The sequence below is a fragment of the Solanum dulcamara genome, chromosome 3 (genome assembly GCF_947179165.1).
Source record: "Solanum dulcamara chromosome 3, daSolDulc1.2, whole genome shotgun sequence".
NCBI classification, from domain to species: domain Eukaryota; kingdom Viridiplantae; phylum Streptophyta; class Magnoliopsida; order Solanales; family Solanaceae; genus Solanum; species Solanum dulcamara.
This window is the reverse complement of record NC_077239.1, coordinates 74,731,745-74,752,519: the sequence shown is the minus strand read 5'-3', so window position 1 is coordinate 74,752,519 and position 20,775 is coordinate 74,731,745. Positions and strand designations below refer to the sequence as shown.

At 30.4% G+C, this 20,775-nt stretch overlaps 3 protein-coding genes and 1 non-coding gene across 4 annotated transcripts; 1 reads left to right on the top strand and 3 right to left on the bottom strand.

Annotated features, from left to right (window-relative positions):
* Positions 1 to 1,943: 1,943 nt before the first annotated feature.
* On the bottom strand, positions 1,944 to 3,977 carry LOC129882923 (stress-related protein). Its single transcript, XM_055957426.1, has 3 exons — positions 3,769 to 3,977; positions 3,019 to 3,243; positions 1,944 to 2,751 (listed from the first exon to the last, which is right to left on the bottom strand). Exons 1-3 carry the CDS (start codon positions 3,865 to 3,867, stop codon positions 2,257 to 2,259), a joined length of 819 nt encoding a protein of 272 aa, XP_055813401.1. The 5' UTR covers positions 3,868 to 3,977; the 3' UTR covers positions 1,944 to 2,256.
* A 3,397-nt stretch (positions 3,978 to 7,374) lies between these two features.
* LOC129883768 (U5 spliceosomal RNA) lies at positions 7,375 to 7,492 on the bottom strand. The gene has a single exon (XR_008765921.1). It is a non-coding gene; the product is annotated as a U5 spliceosomal RNA (small nuclear RNA).
* A 2,755-nt stretch (positions 7,493 to 10,247) lies between these two features.
* Positions 10,248 to 15,824, top strand: LOC129882921 (uncharacterized). The gene is made up of 4 exons (XM_055957424.1): positions 10,248 to 10,596; positions 12,677 to 12,708; positions 14,081 to 14,278; positions 15,392 to 15,824. The coding sequence occupies exons 1-4, from the start codon at positions 10,350 to 10,352 to the stop codon at positions 15,692 to 15,694; spliced, it is 780 nt and encodes a 259-aa protein (XP_055813399.1). The 5' UTR covers positions 10,248 to 10,349; the 3' UTR covers positions 15,695 to 15,824.
* A 102-nt stretch (positions 15,825 to 15,926) lies between these two features.
* On the bottom strand, positions 15,927 to 16,795 carry LOC129882922 (translocator protein homolog). Its single transcript, XM_055957425.1, has one exon. It carries the CDS (start codon positions 16,648 to 16,650, stop codon positions 16,042 to 16,044), a length of 609 nt encoding a protein of 202 aa, XP_055813400.1. The 5' UTR covers positions 16,651 to 16,795; the 3' UTR covers positions 15,927 to 16,041.
* Positions 16,796 to 20,775: the final 3,980 nt, after the last annotated feature.

The following is a 20,775-nucleotide window of genomic DNA, read 5'->3' as shown; positions in this document are numbered from 1 at the left end:
ATAAAGAGTTATAATTTTTTTGAGACTATTCCACTACAGATTGATGGACTTACTAATTTGCTGACTGATTCAAGGAGTTAAGACTGGCGGTTCGGTGATCGAGCGTGAAGAAGGGGTTGTACTTTTAGAAAGAGTTGTGACTTTCTAAAAGATTGTGACATTTTTGAAAAATTGTGATTTTTCTAAAGGATTGTGACCTTTTTGATAAGACACAATAAGCATATGTTCATACTGTCTATAAATAGAAGGTTTCTTATCATTTTTTAGCAATGAATTTTCTGAACTTCTTTTTATTCAACACAAACAAATTCTATTGTACTTTAGTACGTTTGAGTGATTTGCTGACACCATGATTTTAGGTATCAATACACCGGTGAGTAAGATCGTTTTATCCTGCAAGGATATATTCCATTACCCACGAATACTTGAAGGAAATAATTTTCTTAAAGACACACTGCGCATTTAGTGGGCTCGATTTCCTTATTTTCAATATTATTTCTGCTTTGTTGCATATTATAATTTTTTTATTGGTTTTAACTATTTGATTTTAAAAATATACTTTAAACTTTCTTATTTCTTATGAAGTTCTACAAAGTTATTATGGTAAGTATCTTAATAATACAGATTAACAACGGTATTATCCAAGACATTTACGGCAGAGGCTATTTGTTCCAAAAGTTCGCAGGCCATCTGAGACAAATGAATTTCTATCCAAACTGAATTTTCCCTAATAATATATGATTAGTTACTGGGGATTTTAATTAAAAGAGACTTTTGAGTTCTCTATTTGAGGATATAGGACACAAGTTTTAAAAATTGGGTAAAAGGACTCTAGTATAATTAGGTATTAATGGGTTATGCTAATTTTAAAAATAATATTTTTATACACCCCAAAGTTTTGCTATTTACAAATAGGTCCAACATATAAGAGGGTTGTAAAAAACACCTAAACAACTTAGGATTGTTTAAATATCTTCTGGTTGTTTGAACTAAACAACTTTTGGTTGTTTAAACAACTTCTGGTTGTTTGAACTAAACAACTTAGGGTTGTTTAAATATCTTCTGATTGTTTGAACTAAACAACTTTTGGTTGTTTAAATAATTTTTGGTTGTTTAAACAACTTCTGTTGTTTGAACTAAACAATTTAGGGTTGTTTAAATATCTTCTGGTTGTTTGAACTAAACAACTTTTGGTTGTTTAAATATCTTCTTGGTTGCTTGAACAACTCATGTTTATATAAACATTTACAACATATCCTCTCTTCTGTTCTCTTCTCTTTTCATCAATTTTTTAATATAATTTTCACAATCAAATCGGAGTGAAGAAAAAAATGAGAATGACAACATCCGAAGAAGAAGATGAAAACACAAAAAGTTTAAAAAAAAAGGGAAAAACGGAGAAGAAAAAAAGTAAAGAAGTTAAGGAAGAAGAAGATGAAAGAAAAAGAAACAAGAGCGTTTAAAAAAATGAAGAAAAGAGAAGAGAAGAGAGGAGGGAAATGAAGAACAGAAGTTTTAAAAATGGAGTAAAGAAAAGAGAAGAGGGAAATAGAGAACATAAGTTTTAAAAAGTGGAGTAAATGAATGAAAATTAGGGTTTTATTAAAAGTTTTTGATTTTTTAATTTTTACCCTAAACTTTTAAATATTCTAATTCAACCCCATCTCTTCATAATTAACATCTAATTAAATATTTATAATAAAAAAAATACAAATTCTCTATCCTTCATTTCACTCTCAAAGGTCCTTTTACCTTATTTTCCCTTAGTTACTGTGATGAACGATGAAGTAGTAGGTGTCTTTATTCTTGCTATTAGCCAATGATATGTGCTGGCCTGAAGTCGAGCATGTTTGACTTCTTCGGTTGTCTGCTCTATTTGTAATCTCTTATTACCATTTGCAAAGTGCATAAAAATGACATTTTTAAATCTTCAATAAAAAACATAAAATTAAAAACAAATTTATAAGGAACTACAAAACCAAATCTATCCCCGTAATGTTTACTTGATACACCCTAAAACTCTTTGTTCTTGTATTTTGTTTCGAGTATATGATTAAAATTTGATATAATATGGTTTGTTCCCGAATTTAAATTTGGTGATTTAGAATAATTATTAAATCTAGTATATTAAGGGATTTGACAAATGGCTTATGATATAAAGATGAACAATTACTACCGACAAACATAATCAAAGTTATTAACCCCGCGGCCCATTAAGCCCAACGGGGCCAACCCAAGTAAAGAGCGGTAAAATGGTCATTGCGCCGGAGCAACAGTACCGCCACTCAAGGAAACGGACTGCTCGTTCTCCGCGGTGGCGCCCCCTTCAAACACCTTCGCAATCCTCTCGACGGAAATAATCGGAAAATAATGCGCCGCTGCATAGCCGCTCTCCGACGCATATGTCACCGCTTGATTGTATTTCTCGCTCCAATAAGCAGCCGTCGGCACCAAAATCTGAGCCACTTGAGGGAACAAAGGAAGCTTGTTCAGAGATCGCCATGCCGAAACGGCAGTCTTCTCTGCTACTGGCTCGTATTTTGCATATAGATCCTTGGCTGTGGGTTCGTACTTTGTGTAGAGTGTTTTAGCTACGTTACTCGCCGTGTCCACTAAGCCATCGTGCTGTACCTCGCCGGCGAGATCTCGAGCTAATTCCGGAGCCTTCTGAGCTATTAACAGAGCTTTGGATGATGCCTGCTTTAGTAGAGAAGGCACATGGCTTTCAACTTCTGTCATCAAGTCTGCCACCTGCATAGATTCAACCTTTCAAATCCTCGCCACTGAAATTCATTGCTCATGAGTTCAAAAATTACAGTACTTATTCAATTTTAGTGAATTTATCGATGCTCTATCTCAACATCCATTTTTATGGCCCATTCGTCCAATTGAGATCTAGCAGAAGACAATCTCTAAATTCCATACATATATCTTCTCTATTCCAGGAAACTTTCAGCTGCAAAACAAGTATGGTCTGGACGGTATGGGTAAAATTCATTTTGGAGAAAGAAGGCGAACCTTTAGGTCGATGAACTTGAGGAGATCGAAAGGAACGTCGTGAAACTTCTCGTAAACCGGTCCGATAACGGTTTTAACAGTGGCTTCTACGGCCTGGACACCAGGTTTCAACGGGCCGGAGTTTGCTTTGCCGTATTCATACAAAGTTGAGAAGCAAACAATCACATAGATCGCTGCAACTTGAACGAAATCCAGATATTTGAGTTTCCTCTCATCTTCTGCTACCTTCAATTACAAACAATCAGGTACAGATTTAAAATTAAAATTCTGAATCTCAGCTAATAGGTTGAGAAAACACATCTCGAACATATCAGGAAAAAAAACTAAAATCTGACGAATTAAATGTAAAATATGAGTTGCTTTCATAGCTAACTAACTACTTTTTCTCGAAAAAAATATCATAGGTTGAGTTACCATCTAAGAAATCGATTACGAAAATGAAATTAGCCTATCTAAACCATGGGATAAAGATTGTCAAGCACCAAATATGAAAGCAACTACTCGTTCCTCAATTAATATGAGGATAATTGAACACCTCAAAATAAGAAGATAACAATTCATTCCCGCAATTAATATGAGTAATTGAACAACTTAGATCTAAATATATGAAGCCTGAATTATAGAATATAAACTTACATCCCACACTATAACGATGCTTTACCTTTAGATGTCCAGTAACAAACAATTGAAAATTAAAATTGTTTTTTAACTCTAATATCATGAGAAACGTAGAAGGCATTGTGTACTTACTGGATCAGTACTAGTAGGTAGCGACGTGCTTACTGGATCAGTACTAATAGGTGGCGTCGTGACAGCATCAGTAGGCGGCTTTGCAGATGCGTCGGCCATGGTGCAGAAAACGAGAAGGGGGAGTGATGGAGAAAACTAAGTTCTATTTTTTTTTTTTAATGGAGTTGTACAGGGAAGCTTCGAAAAGGGAGGACGTTAGCAAGTCCCCTTTTATAGCGGAGCGGGCACGTAATAATCGTGTGCGGAGAAGTCGATGTTACCTTATGAAAACATCTTTAGAGTTGAATAAATTTTTATACTAAAATACTGTAAATCAATTCCAATTAAATATACTAAATTTTAAACTAAAAAAAAAGAATATTCTCTCTCTCTCTATATATATATATATATTATTTTTTAATATTGTGTTATTATTTTTTATTTTATTTGTATTTTTAAAGATATTATATAATATAAATGATACTAATAAAATAATAAGAGTGATTTGGTATTGATAAATAGTGTCTTACTAAAAAGCGATTTGGTGTTGATTAATAGTGTCACACAAAAATATAGTATTGTATTGGAATTTAAAAATAATAAATTTTACACCAAAATAAATTTTAATGTAAAATATATTATTGGGTTGGAAACGGCCTAAGTTTGTTTTCAATTAATGTTTAACGTTTAGCCATGAAAATAAAAAATTATTTACTCCCTCCGTATCATATTAGATGGACACATTTTGTATTTTATATGGTAATTAAGAAATCATTAAAAGAAGGTTTTGCATCTACAAAATTTGTTTAAACTTCTAATGAGAAAAAATATATTAATTCTATCTGAATTTAAAAAGTGATCAAGTAATATGAAACAAATATTTTTAGTAAGATGTCCATCTAATATGAGACGGGGGTGGTACTTTATTTGGAAATTTTGAAGTTGGAGTTGTGTTTGATTTATTTGATTATTTTTTTGAAACAAAAACTTAATGTACTTGTTTTATAAATATGACTTATATCCACAATTTCTAAAAACTAGCAAAATAACCCAACTTAATTTTCACAACTCCTTTTTAATATAAAAAGTAAACAATATTACTAATGAACATTAAAAGCAATCATATGGGGTTATGTTTTCGTTTTTCAAAACATTGTCAATAAACCACAATTTTCACTATTCAACATACATGTTGGTATGAAATCAGTCTATTGAAAAGAGTCATTAATGCATAAATTAAATAATACTAATAAGTAACTATTCTTTAATAAAATTCTCCCACATTGTGTAAATAAAAAAAAAATCATCGAGCATTCAGTTATCGATCAGTACACAATTTTTTTTTCATCGAGCATTCAGTTATGATCAGCTGCCCAAAAAGACGAAGGAGCATTTCTCGAATAGCTATAGTTAACATTTTTTAAAAAAATTGTTAGGTGAGTAAAATAAATGGGATGATTTTTATATAAAATAAAAAAATTGGGTTGATATTCAAAAATAAAGTAATAATAAAAAATGAAATGAAAAAAAGTTAAGACACCTATAATTTTAAATTGTATTTGATATTTTTATGGCCAAATAAATGTTTTAAAATGTAGTGACTAAATATTGGAAATGAAAGACTGTAAATAAAAAGAAATCATTTAATGATATGTTTCTTTGCTAATTTTTAAATTTAAAATTTTATTATTCTTTAACCTACTTTATTAATTATTACTCAGTCACACCCTTGAATGCAGGTCACTTTTTCAGTAAGTAAATTATTCTCACGTGATTAGCTAGCTGATCCAACATATTGACAGAATCACGTATATAACCTGTTTATTGTAAAAAATTTGTTTACCAATTGAATTACTTCCGTCAGTTTTTTTTTAATTGTCAAATTTTAATTTGACACGCTTATTTAAAAATTAATGATTGATATAATAAATTATCATGTTACCCTTATTAATTACTAAAGTCATAATCCAGATTCCAAAATATTTTGGTACTCTAAGTTTGTAGATGGATTGATCATTTAAGATTTCAAGAAATTTTATATATTTTAAAAATATTAATTTTTTAATAAATTGAGGGTATAATAAATAAATAAAAATTGTACTTTCTTGATTTGTCAAATTTGACAATTAAAAAAAAAATCGAAATTTTTTAACAAATAAAAAAAACAACAAAGGAAGTATTTAATTTAACATGATCGGATTCCGGGTACTAACTTTTATACTAAGATTCAGTTTAGTTTATCCAGATTTGTACTCCCTCCGATCACATTAGTTATTTATATTATTAAAAATAGTTGTCTCAAATTATTTATTAATATATAATATTAAAAAATAATATTTTTTAAATTATTTTATTATTAAAATTATTATTTTAAAAAAAATATAAATAACTTTGTAAAGTTTCAAAAAAAAGTCTTAAAGCGTAAATTAGTAAAATTATCATTTTTATTTATAATTTTTTTAAGAGGTGTGTAAAGAAAAAACTGATCATCTAATATAAAAGGAGTTATCGATTCCTTTTGCTAGACGTCCTTAATCAAAGATCGCAAGTTCAAATCTCTCGGTACCTAGAGCCGCCTTTATTAGAAAGCGTTTATCTCTTAATATGAAATTTTACAGAGTGAAGTGGAACTTTGAATTCGAATTTAATCAAGTCCTAATTTGTATACAAACACATGAACATAGTATGTATAATCACTCTATTTCATATTATTTAATCCTTATAGTAAAAATATTTTTTTTCATTTTACTTGTCCTTTTTAGTAAATCAGAAGAAATATTTTTTTCAATATTATTCTTATTATAAAAATGACTGCATAAGTATTAATAATCAAATTAAAGTTTCCAAAATATAATGAAAAAATTAATTTAATAAAACAGAAGGAATACTATATATTATCACTGCCTACTAATTGATTAAGAAATTGAACAATGGGTAAAATATTATGCCGCTGCACGATGATCGAGGTTAGTGTATGCCTCAGTACTGGCTCACCATTTCCTTAATTTATTTATTTTAATTATCTTCTTCCAGAAAGTTATGGGCTCATTTTGACTGTTCCTTGCTCATAGGATAGCGATAAGGTTCTCTTTGTTTTGTGCAAAACATTTTTCTTTAGTTCTGTCGATAGGTTAAAATATTATCATCGTTGGCGGGCCAATATACATAAGGTGGATCACAAAAGTCTACTATACACAATTTTATTATTTTTTTTTTGTAAGAGACTATTTTCACAATTTGAATTTGTAACTTTCTAATCACACAAAGTTAACTTTATTAGTTATCCATATGGTGATGGGGAGGTCAATTCTTTAATCATGTTGATATGTACAAGGGGTTCAATTCTTTAATTTTGTTGATAGGTAAAAACATGGGTTCAATTCTTTACTTGGGTAGATAGATTATAGGGCCAAAAAAAAAAACATGTATAAAAGATTTAAAATTCTCTTATTTGAAGTTCAAATGACGCCATTCGTTGGGTTATTATTAACACTATTTTTTCCTTTTACTACAAAGAGGTAAGAGTACTGAGCATGAAAACAATCAAAATGAATGTAAGTTTATCCACATTAAAGGCAAAACTTCATTTAAATACAACCCACAAAGTTTTGTTAATAGAATTGTGGGATCCTCAGTTAAAAGAGAATTCCTCCAAAAATTAGCATATGCCATTAATTGTAGTGCACACACGGTATTCTTTAGTAAAAGGCGAAAGAATAGTTCGCTATGTGCTCACTACGTGGCTGCGTGATTTGTGATGATTAGCACGAGCTCCTTATATACTGCCTTTAGTTCGCCGCTTACTCACTTACATTACGATGTGGTACTTTTATCAACCACACTTGCATTTGTGTGATTCATTCCAATATATGGGCTTTGTGCCTTTGTTGGATCCAATACTTTCAAGTTTAGGGGGCCTTTCTATGTTAGTCCACCTTTTGATTGTAAAACCATGTAAACTCTTCTTTAATGCAAGAAAAACAGTTGCATTTAGTACTTTTAAGTTAAACGTGTATTACTTGATGCTTTTTTCGTTTTAATTTATTTGTCTTAATTTTTTTTTAATTTATATAGAAAGAGATGTCTATTTCATTTTTTTATAACTTTTTAATTCTAACTCTTCACCTGACATGTTTAAGACTATAAGTTTAAATGATATTTTGGTACACCCATTAAAAAGTAATAAATAAAATAATAATTTTACTATATCAACTCTACTAGATATAAAATGATAAATTGTCTCTTAGTTATTGAACAAGTAATGTGGTCATTTGTTTTTAAGTGCTCAAGCAAGAGTGAATGGAGGAATAATTAATAAAATGATAACTTATGAATATAATAAATTTAATTTTTTTGAAAATGCATTGAAAAATGAAATACTTAATAATAAGGTTAAAATATAAATAAGATGGTGATTTATCTCTTGAATTCTTTCAAACATGACAAGTAAAAGTGGACGTCTACATTAAGCATAGTGGACTTAGACCTCATTTGTTTTCACAAAGATTAAGAAGTTTGAATTTGAATAATTAAGATGTGAATGTTGAATCATTAAGATTACCTTTGTTTTTCAACATCTGAATGTCTATAATTTATTTATTTGTTAATATAATAAATAATGATTTAATTGAAAAAGTATTTAAATATTATAAAAAATAAATTTTATAAAATAAAATTATTATTTAATTAGAAAAACTACTATAAATATTTATGTTCTCTAGTGATTTTTAAGATAGTTTGTAGTGATGGTAGTGGTGATGATTAGTGCTAGTGGCTAGTAATGATGATGATAAGAGTTGAGAGAGTAGAGATTGTTGGTGTTTTATTGATTGGCGTGCCGACAACAATAGTGATATTGATAGTTATGATGGTAGATGGTATTGTACTTATTGGCGCGATGGTCACAGTAATTGTGGCAATGGTGTTGGTTGATATAGTAGTTGACAGTGCTATGTTGGTGGTGATGAGCAAATAATGTGTGGTGATTGACATATTTATTGGTAGTAGTTGGCGATAATGCTAGTTGAGCTCCAGCTGAAGCAATTGTACCTGCTCCAATGGATCAGAAATCTAGTGCAAGTATTCATTGGATGGTGGAGATAGTTGGTAATAGAGATTAATTGTAGTAGTGACAATGATTGATAGTGACAGTGATACGATGATGGTAATAGTAAATGTAATTATTATAATAGAGGTGATAGATATAATATTGACTAACAATAGTGGTTGACAATAATGATGGTTGGTGGTTAATAACGATAATGGTGATTGTGAAGGTTGAGATGGTTAGTGATGGTGATAAGTGATAATCAATTGAGTAAAGGTTAAAACTATCCACACAAAAATACATTTTAATGATATCAAAGCTTTAGTCAAGATACTAAGGATCAAGATCTATTCGAATTAAATAAATACTTTGATTTTATAAAATATTAAATAAATACACTTAATGACCTGTGATCATCAGGGGTCGTTTGGTAGAGTATATTAAAATAATGTTAAATATAGTGTATTAGTAATGCTTGCATTAATTATACATATAATATTTCTTATGCATTGTTTGGTTTAGTGTATTAAAAAATAACATGAATTGCATAAAAATATTTATTTACAAGAAAAAAGGGTCAAAAATGTCCTTAAACTATTTGAAATGAACAAAAATGTCATTCGTTTATAGTTTGATCCAAAAAATGCCCTTGGCGTCAATATTTTGGTCAAAAAATGTCTTTATTGTTATTTAATGGTAAAAAAATATCCTTTTTCAAATAAATATATTATTTATTTTCTTTTTGAACATATTTTTTTAGCAAATGTTTATTCTACTTTAATTAGAAAAAAAATATTTTTTATTTTATTATAATTATTTTTTATCGTTATTTGAATAAAAATTAATAATGAATTTATTATGATCTTATCTATATGACATATATTATCCGTTAAAACATAGAGTACATGAAATTATTTCTTTTTAATTGATAAAATAATATTACGAAGAATAAAAATAATTTTCTACATTTTTATTACTTAAAGTGGTTTAAAAAGAAAAAAAAAACAAGAATAGAGTTTCTTAAAAGCAATATTTTTATAAGAAACAAGATTTGTTTTTTTTTAAAAAAATAATATTTATTCGAAAAAGGGCATTTTTGATCCATTTTATAATAATAGGGGTATTTTTGATCCATTAAATAACAATAATGACATTTCTGGACTAAAGTATTGACGGTAAGGATATTTTTGAATCAAACTATTAACAGGAGACATTTTTGTTTATTTCAAATAGTTTAAAGACATTTTTTACCCTTTTTTTCTATTTACAAAAATATTCTTAATAATTATGATGGAAAAGATATAAAAGGGATTTCGAAGAATAATTGAGTCTTTAATCATAATAAAACAAACATTAAATTCTCTTGCATTACTAATTCCTAAAAATCCATAAAAAAATATTCAAAAAAAATATTACTAATACACCTAATTAATACACACTACATTTTCTAATACACAGTTATCAAACGACCAAGCGAGTAGTGCAAAGTGCAAAGTGCAAAGTGCAAAGTGCAAGGCAAAATTGAACTGAAAGAGCCGCAGATTTTAACAACAATATGGACGAGCTGCAGACGATTCTAACGGAAGCATTTGGCGAGTCATCAGACAGCGAAGGCGAAGAAGAAGAACAACTTTTCCATGCTCATTCTGCAGAGAATCAGGTCAATCGAAAAGCCCTATGTGGGTCAGTGTTTGGAGAAAGTGATAGCTGGGAAAGAATCAGTGAAATTGATGGCCTTTGGCTGTGCAAAGACTTTTTATCTCCTGATCAACAATCAAAGTTGTTATCATCAATTCAACAAGGTAATAGCTCGCCCTGTGTTGCTCATATTCATCCTGTTTTTAAGCAAATTGTGTGGTTCAATTTTCGGCTCAAACTATGAATATATACGAAATAAAAGTAAAATGTATGCGTATAATTAGATAGCACTCATTCTGAATCTATTATGCTAGTTCATGAGTTCGACCTGGCTGCAGACAAAGATCTAGAATTTTTGATAATTCATTTACTACTCTTCTAGACTTGGTGTGTGGGGCTTACATACATATACACAGGGCGGAGCAACAAGCGGGCTACTTGGTTCTGAGAAACCAAGTAGCTTTAGCCTAAACCCTATTTTTGTGTTTGTATGGGGCAAAATCGGACTTAAAATTAATAACGGAGCAAATCACGTTGCGGCATGTGGCAAGACCAAATACAAAGGAGCCTCTATGGGCTATTGGAGGAGGATCTTCTTGGTATGTTGCAGGCATTGGGTATAGTAAGAATAAATGAGAAATGAAGGGAATATGAAGTGTTCTCCTGTGTTTTAATAAAAACCCTTTTCCCTTATTGGGGGTGGAAAGGAAAGTTGAAATGTTTAAATAAAAAAACAATTCTACTTGTTGTTAAAAGGGTTGAAAAGAGGGATCCCCTCGCGCTATTGTCATCGTCACTCGCTTTGCTCCGCTCGACTTCGGCTTCGGTTTCAGCAAGGTTGCAAACTTTCAGAAACACTACTTTGGTTTGCTCCCGTTGAGTGGCCCGCTAGCATCATCATTTTTGGTACTGATACACTGGTGAGTAAAATTGTTCTATCCTGAAAGGATATATTTCTTTAACCTCAGGTACTTGAGGGAAATAATTCCTTAATGACACACTGTGTATTCAGTGGGCTCAATTTTTTTCCTTTTTGATACTGTTATTGTTTTTTGTTACAGATTCTATTTTTCAATACTAGTTTTAACTTTCTGGTTTTGAAACCATACTTTAAACTTTGTTGTTTCTTACAAATTTATGCAAAATTATTGTTCTAAGTATTTTGGTAATACAGATTAGATAACAACCGGAAGCATTGAATATTAACCTAGTTGGGACCGACTTGCAATCGGACACCCGAAAGAAGCCCCGCCCCAGGGAAACCGCCTTACAGCTAGAAAGTTGTCATAATGACCTTCGGAACCCCAACAATCAATCTCGAACTACACATCCGCTTGCACCAATCAACTTTAAGTGAGACGTTAGAATGTAGACACGTGCTATGAAATAGTCCTTTCAGTATCAAAGAGTGTCGTCGTTTCACATTGAGGTGACAATTCAGTTTTTTGGGCCTATAAAAGGAGTCTGTGTAGAGAATAGAAGGCATCAGAAACCAGATATCACAAAACCCCAAGAAGCTTTAGTTATTTGATAGTTCTTCCCCATTTTAGCATCTCCCATGAAAGAGGTCTTAGAACCTCCCCCACTTGCACAATCCATTTCTTTTTTTGTAAGTTATCTACTTGTAAAAATCATGACCTTGACGTTTTAACCAAAAGGGAATGAACTTGATCGGCCTTTGACTCGTTTGCCTTTAACCCTTTTTTCACAAATTCAATTGTTAGATTGAATGAAAAATTGAATGCCGGTTTTTCCGGAAAACAGTGTTTAAATGTCCACTTATGTATACATAATTTATTCAAAACCCAACAAACTTATCTTTTCTAGAATCTAGAATCTAGAACCCATAAACTCGAAATTCCTTGCTTCGCCTCTGAAATTACTTATATAAACTTATACACACAAATTTTAAAGATTCTTTGAACTATATATATACATGTATGTTAAAGAATTTTTCAACTATATGTATATAAGGTTCAGGATAACAGTGCGGTGAATAGTTTTCACCCGGCTATCGAAGGCTGCATCTTCCTTGGCTAGTCTATTTCCAGTAACTTTTTGTTTTATAATAGCTGCAATAACCCTATGTTTCAATTATAGCTCAATTCTTTTGAGAGAAAACAATTTACTGCTGCACTTGTGTTATCAGTGAGATTCCAATGCTTTCATATGGCGAAGGAGTAAGGCAAATGTATTTGATCAGGCAGAGCTCTTATATTTGCTTCTTGTTTGTTGTGTCTGCAGAAGGATGGTTTGCTGAGTCTTCAAGCAATCAGGTCTTGTTGGATCCTCAAACCTTTAGAGCTTTCTTGTACAATACACTTATTCCCTTTAACTTGTTAATTCTTATTCCCTTACATATCAACTTAAGAATTGTAGATTCGTTAAGTGTGATTCAAAAACTTACTCATGCGTAATTTGGCTGAAGGATATATTGCCTGACTATTGCTATGTCATGTTTAATCTTTAATTTTCATACTTATGCCCTTGAATTGTGTAGAAAATGATTCTTATATGTTTCACTCGAAATAAGATGATGTTGGATATTTTATAATATATAGAGGTCTTAAATCGAACAGACACATTTGTTCATGAAAGAGCATGACTACTATGAACAGTCATCTGTTCATGAAATAATATGACTATTATGAAAAGTATCTCTTAAGTTCTATAAATATAAGGACTCTCTAGAAGTAGCCTAAGAAAAATCTGCAGGTATATACAAGGGCTTTGTTGTATCCTGAAGGGAATTGTTTGTATTTTTCCCAATATGTATACGGGCAATATCTCTTTAAGGAAAGTGATTTTTCACGCCTCAAAGCCATCTTCTTCTTCGATTATATTTCTTGTTATTTTTATAACAGATGATTGCTGTAAATCCATTTCAAAAAAGATGATTGCTGTAAATATTATGTCAAAATTGTGAACTTTTGTATTTGTGTCCCTAAATCTTAAGTAGAGAAAATATTGAGACTGCAACTTGAGGCTGAAGATGTTCGTATAACACTTTTCTCTGAATATAGTGAATGGAATAATCTTGATGTTTCACATTTATTTGTCCGCAGTTGATAATTGTATCGTAAGTAGTCAATCTGGGGAGACTTATCAGGAGGACTTTAATACTAAGAGATTTTGGATAAAGAAATACTTATATATAAGCCAAAAATGTTCGATTTATTGAAAGCAAAAAAAGAAAAGGTTCTGGATTCATAGGTTATTTCTACCGTTTGATCAAACCAAATAGCGTTTTCTCGAAATTCAAATACTTTAGACTCTCCATTCTCGCTGTAATAGTTACTTAAAAGTAATCTCATTTTCTTTTAGTTGAATAAAGGGAAAATATTCAGTTGTGATTTTACCTTGTAGTTGTTAATTGACCTTAGAATGAGTCTACTGCAAAGCATATCTGGCATGTACTTGAACAATGGAAAAGTTTGTCCTGCAGTTCTTTCTAAGAAAGACAGCAGGGCTGGAAGTTCTGTTTAACATTTTCTTTTCCTTTGTTTAAGTGACTAGTTTAACATTTTCTTGAACCAACCACAAATTTTCGAATTTCTCATAAATCATAATTGGGTCATCCTGTTTGGCTCTTTTAACCATTAGTCATTTAGCAATGCACTTGATTACATGTATTTTCTTCTCTTGCAGGCTATGAGGTTTGGTGACCTACCAGGGTGGGCGGTTGAGCTCTCCAGCTCTATCCATGAGGTGATTCTCTTCGGTAATTGTGCTGCAGAGTTGGAAAACTCTGAGAAGGGCAAGGAAGTATGCATCTTTCCACGAGATCTGTTATGGAGGGAACCACTTTTTGATCAACTTATAGTTAACATGTATCAACCAGGTGAGGTGCGACTTTATCCTTTCACAGAATTCTTTGTTTTCAGTGATAAGTGTATTATCATAGTAAAATTACTCTGCTACCGTGATATTAGTACAACCATCAAGTTAGATGATGCAGTGTAAGACGCCCACAAAAAAGGATCAGCATCCTAATTTTTGTTAACAGATTTAAGTAAGTGGTGTAAAGTCCCTAAATGAATTTGATTTTATAATACTATGTGCAGTCTACTGAATGCATGCTTGACAGTTACAAGTTTAAACGGGATTTCCGGTTTATGGATCATAGCTTATTATAGAGATTCTTCTCATTCTAGCAAGGATGGCCTAAGTCAATGAGAGAAATTGCACAATATCTCTAGTAGAGGAGGGCTTTACTGTAGCCGGTTCTGAAACACTGGAATTTGTTTCACTTTCACAAAGCCAAGTCAATTAGATTACACCCATGGTTCTTATATGACTGTAGAAACAAGGCTTTATAAGCTGAAGGGTGCACTTGACATACATCTTATAAATATCAAATACAATGCTTTTGTCTGGGAGAAGAGGTAGTTCGTGTATGGAGGTCTTTGACATCAAACAAGTTTGATCTGTTCCCAGGCAAAAGGATAATAGACTGTGAAGCTGGAGACTGGGGATAGGATGCCTCTCTGTTGAGGATTTTGTGCAATTAAGTAATTAAAACGGGATGGTGTTAACATCTAGGCTTAGCTGCTATTAGAACATCCTCTTTCTCTTGAGTCTTTCCAAATGGCAATATTTTTCTGTTTTGGGTAAAAGGAATGACATTCTCATATATTGTGCATAGTTATTATTATGGGTATTGATCTCCTTTACTTGCCTTTCACGTTTCTTCTGATCCTGGAAGTTGTTTCATGATTTTCTTTTTCCCTTTCTCCTCATTTTGAGTCAAAATATTACTGCAAATTCCGGAGTGATTTTTGTGAACCACATTCGATTTTAGATCATAAATAGTGTTTATTATTCTCTGCATAGCTTTGACCACATTGGATTTTAGGTTGATAAACTTCGTTTATTTAGCATCAATAGTGAGTTTTGGAGGTGGTACATTCCTCACTGTAGTGGAATCCTGGTGATGAAACTGCATTGTATTACTTACAGGGTATCTGTCCGCATGTTGATCTAATGCGGTTTGAGGATGGAATTGCTATCGTTTCTCTAGAGTCATCCTGCGTTATGCATTTCTCTCGAGTCGAAAATGGAACATGCAGAGCCCAAGATCCACTACACAAATTGCCTGTGCTATTGACACCAGGATGTCTTATTTTGATGTGGGGAGAAGCACGCTACCTTTGGAAACACGAGATAAATCGAAAACCTGGGTTCCAAATATGGAAAGGCCAGGAGATTGATCAAAAGAAGAGGATATCAGTGACTCTTAGGAAGCTCTGTCGTACTGATTAGAAATTTAGTGCTTCAACACATTTGGCTCATCGTCATTTTCTAGTGCTTAAGCAGAAGCTGAGGCTTATATTGTTCGTGTTGCTTGAAGAATTGAAGCTTACGATAAAAACACATTTCTGCATATTTTACTTGAAACACACATCTCTAACTTTTTTGAAGAAATTTTATTCTTTTCTAGTTTTGGGGTTTCTACAACAACTATCTGTTACTTCATTTGCTTTGTCTTGTAACCTTGGTAAAAGAGATTTTGATTAGAAGGTGAAATATAAAACACTAATACATGTAAATGTACAGTACATGAGCATTACAAGCCAAAACAAGAACAATAACAAGTGCTTATGTCGACTCTAGTGGTATATAAGCTTAAGATTTGCTAAACTCAAAAGCACAGCCAATCCAAGACAAGGTTTAACCAAATCCCCAGCAACAGGATTCACATTTTTAAAAGACCTAACACAAGCAATCAACACTCCAAACAAAGCCACACATAACACCAACCCAATCCTAGTAGCTCCTGCTTTAAACACAACTGGATCCCAAGCCAAACTCAACCCCAATTGACTTAAATACAAAAGCATAGCCATAGGTTTACGATGAAACCCACCTTCAGCCCAAACAAGCCAAGCAGAAAGACCCATAAGAAAAGAAGAACCCAAACAGGCTAAGTGCAAAGCCCATAAACGTGGGAACCAAAAAGACTTCTCCATTGAAACGTACTGGTAACTTGATCCGAAAAGAGAAATGTCTACAAGGGTTAATAACAGTGGGATCGTTAAAGCGATTGTTAATGATTTGAGTCCTCGTTTGGCTATCTGTTTTCTTTTTGATTTATCGATGTTTTTGTTCGTTTTCGAATCGTCATCTTGATCAGATTTGGTGTATTGTTCAGTTTGTAGAGGTTCGTTTTGTTGTGATTTGGTATTAATTCTGTGTTTTAGCTGATCTTGAGAAGCCATAATCTCCGATTTAGAGCTTTTTGTTTATTACTTTCAGGAATTTGAGTACAAAAAGTAGAAGGAAGTAGAATCGGAAAGAAGAAGGGTCGGGAGGAATTTCAGGTGGTGGAATGGTTTTGAAGCAAGATGGATCCGCTATTTATATCCATCCCCTGTTTTCAAACTATTTAAGACTTTTTTACTTGTCTCAATCTCTACAAGTTTAAGTATTTAATTATATATTAATTAAAAATTATCATAATTTTGAGATTTAAATAAGTTTATTTTTAATTTTTAAATTTTTATATATTTTAAATTATTAATTATTATGATTTATAATATTTTTTACGTAGTTTACACATATATAAATAGTTTTTAAAAAATTGAAGATTCCTTATGCGTATTTCCAATCAAATTTAAACTGATTGACTTTCGAAAAATGAAAAATGTCACATAAATTGAGACAGAAGGAGTATAATTCAAGAAGCAACATATGTACACAATATAATTTAGATATGAAAATTACATAATAATATTCTATCTGTCTCAATTTATGTGTCACATTTTATTTTTAGTTATTTTTTTTAAAAAATATTTTTATATTTAGTAATATTTTAATTTTAATATATATATTTTATTCTTAATAAAATAATTTATAATTATATAAATATTTATAATTTAATTTAGATCATAAATTTTTCATGTCAAAGTTAAATTACGTTAAATGAATTAGGAAAACGGAGGGAGTAATATAATAATTTAGAAAAGCTATTCAATCTTACTACTTAGAATATGATAAGGATGCAGTTGTTATTACGTGTAATAAGTTCGATCCTTGTACGCAAAATGAAGATTAATTAGGAAGAAAAAGGACATATGGCAGAAGGAGGTTATGAAGAGTGGAAAGGAGTAGTACACGTGGGCAGAAGTCACTGCCGACATTGATTGCTATTTTTTTATTGTGAATTACAAGCCTATTTGAGAATGCCGCTCCTAATAAAAAATAATTTCATACCCAAAATTCAAACTCAGAATCTCTAATTAAAAATAAAATAATTTTATTACTACACCATAACTTAATAACACTCATTTGTGGACAAAGGGACCATGGCGTACCTATCATCTCAATTGGAGTAATCATTTCAATAAAGCATTTAAATATATAATAAAGTATTTTTATTAAAAAATTTAATTTAACTTAACTTAATATTTATTAAATAGTTAAATTAATTATATAAGATATGTTATTTTCTTTTAAGTTGTGTATATCACCTTCAATTAAAACAAGTTTGATGTTTTATATTTTATTGAGATCAATATACCTAACTAAAGAAGGTGATATATTATAAGTTATTAATTTATTTACGTAATGAATATTTTGTTTTATAAAAAAAATAAAAATAGGGGAAGGAGAAATTGGGAAAGGGAATTGTAAAGACTTTAGATACGCATAACTTTTTTTAAAAAAAATTAAATCAAAAATGTATAATATAAATACTTTATCAAATGGTTAGATGTTCAATTAAAACGACTCATGATTTGAATAGCTAAATAAAATTTACCGTGAACTTTTAAGGAACATCACTATATTAAACCCAATTTCTTTACTTTCTGAATTACTTATTCTATCTTAATTTATATATCACATTTTTTATTTAAATTATATAAACTTTGATCTATTATCTGCTACGATCTAGAAGTTGCACGCTGCACCATCCTATTTTTTTTTTACTTTGCGAATTAAGATGAGTGGTGGCTTTGTTATTTGCCTCCAATATTCACCTACTTATGTCTCAAGTGTTTTCTTCTCCTCACTTAATATGGGAGTATAAATATAGTATGTGAATATAAATTGTTAAAGAGAGAACAAATATAAGTTGATATATATTGTATTCGATGAATATAATAAATACAATTTGATAGTAAATAAAGAGGCAAGCGAAATTGGACAGAGGAAGAGATAGGAGAATAAGATTTGGGAAATAAAGAAGATAGATGTTAGAGAAAAGACGAACATAGGCTGATGCAGGTTGTATTCGACTAAATATAGATTGTATAAATAAATATAGTATGATACAGATTGACATTTATTGTATTTGATACATACATGTTAATATATGCTTATACAAAATTAAAGAGCAGAGATGAGAGAGAGAGGATGAATACATGCTTATAAAAGTTGTATTCGATGAAATATAATTTGTATCACTTGTATTCATTCACTCCTGTAGTCATTCGCTATACATAAATATAGGTTGTATTCGATAAATACGGGCTAATACAAAATTGACAATCATTAGAGTCATACAATTGATAAAATTGATATATATTCCATATATTTGATAAAATACAATTGATACAAAAATACAAAGGAAAAAACACATTTATCAAATTTGAAAATATTTATCAAAAAGAAAAAAGACTAAAAAAGAGAAGCAAATACACAATTTACAAATATACAAAATAAATATAAGAAAAAAAGAGCAAAAAAGCTATAAAAAAGAAGAGAGAGAGAGACAACGACTGAGAGAGAGACGGACAAAATTGAGAGAAAGGAGCGAAAAAGTGGTGTAATTATAATATATATATATATATATATATATATTAAAAATTATTTGTAGTAATACATAAAACATATTTGATATACGGTATAAAAATTCTTATTTTTTTCTTCAAAATGGAGTCCATCTCTACTAAACAAAATTAATGCCCGTTAATGTGATAGATGCGTAATTGGGCTATCTGTACTAAACAAAATAGGGAAATTACGCGATATGAAAAACTTTACTACTATATTACGCATTTAGGGTATAGTTTAAAAATAATTACGGCTTGCAATAAACATAGCTATCTATTTACGCGATATGACAAAACTCGCTTGCCAGATATATAAATATATATGTATATCAGTTATCATTATATAATTTTTCTGACAAATATACATATACAATTCACCTCTCGCTCGCCTCTGTCCTCCTCTCTCTTAATCTCGCTTGTCAGATATAGAAATACATATGTATACCAGTTACATATATACAATTTTTACAAAATATACATACGCAGTTCGACAGATATACATATACAATTCACCTCTCGCTCGCCTCTCTCGATATTGCTCGCCTCTCTCTTCCTCTTTCTCAATCTCGCTTGCCAGATATTCAAATACATATGTTTATCAGTGTTTGTATATTTCGGTATACAAAAAATTATTAGGCATAACGTTTATATAATTCACTACAACTTTTGTATAATTCGCTACAATATTTATATGATGACAAATTTTATATTTGTCATTATAAGTAATTAGAAAAACTATACCTATATAGAGTAATTATACTTAAAAAAATTGCCATATCTGAAAATTCCCCTAACAAAATTGATGTCTGTTAATATGATAGAAGCATAATTGGGCTATTTGCTAACAATATATCATTTTAATTCCAAGGAAAATAGTAATTTTGGTCACCAAGTTATTATTTTATTGCGGTCTTGATTTTTATGTTATACAACTTAGTATATTTGACCTTTAATTTATTAAAATATGTTATTTTAGTTCTTAAAATTCATAAATTTGAGGATTATTATCCAAAACAACATATATATTTATTTTCTTGTATTCTTTTACTTTTTACTAACACTCGATTGTTATCTTCTTTTAGCTATAAACATCTAATCTACTGTAAAGTCATTTTATTGGCGATTGATGAGGCCATAATGTATGTACTTTTGATATATCTTGTATTTTCATTGCAACAATATATTATTCCATTTCATGAAGTTAATGCCTAAAATATTTATCATCTGCTTCACAATTGATTGTGCATTCATCAGTGGTTCATACTTCACCCTCAAAGGTTGAAAAAATTAATTTACACACACATCTATTTAACAAATCACAATATAATATTGTATTATTTCGTCTCTTAACTCTTTGCATGTGTAGAGTCTATTAAATACTATGTATTTTTAATCATTTTTTTAAACATTTATTAGCTTTAGGAATTAAAATAACATATTTTAATTAACTAAAGGTCAAATATGCGAAGTCATATAGCACAAGAATCAAAGATCGCAATAAAACTACAACATGAGGATCAAAATTACTATTTCTCCTTAATTATATTTCTAATAGTAGAGGGGCCTTTT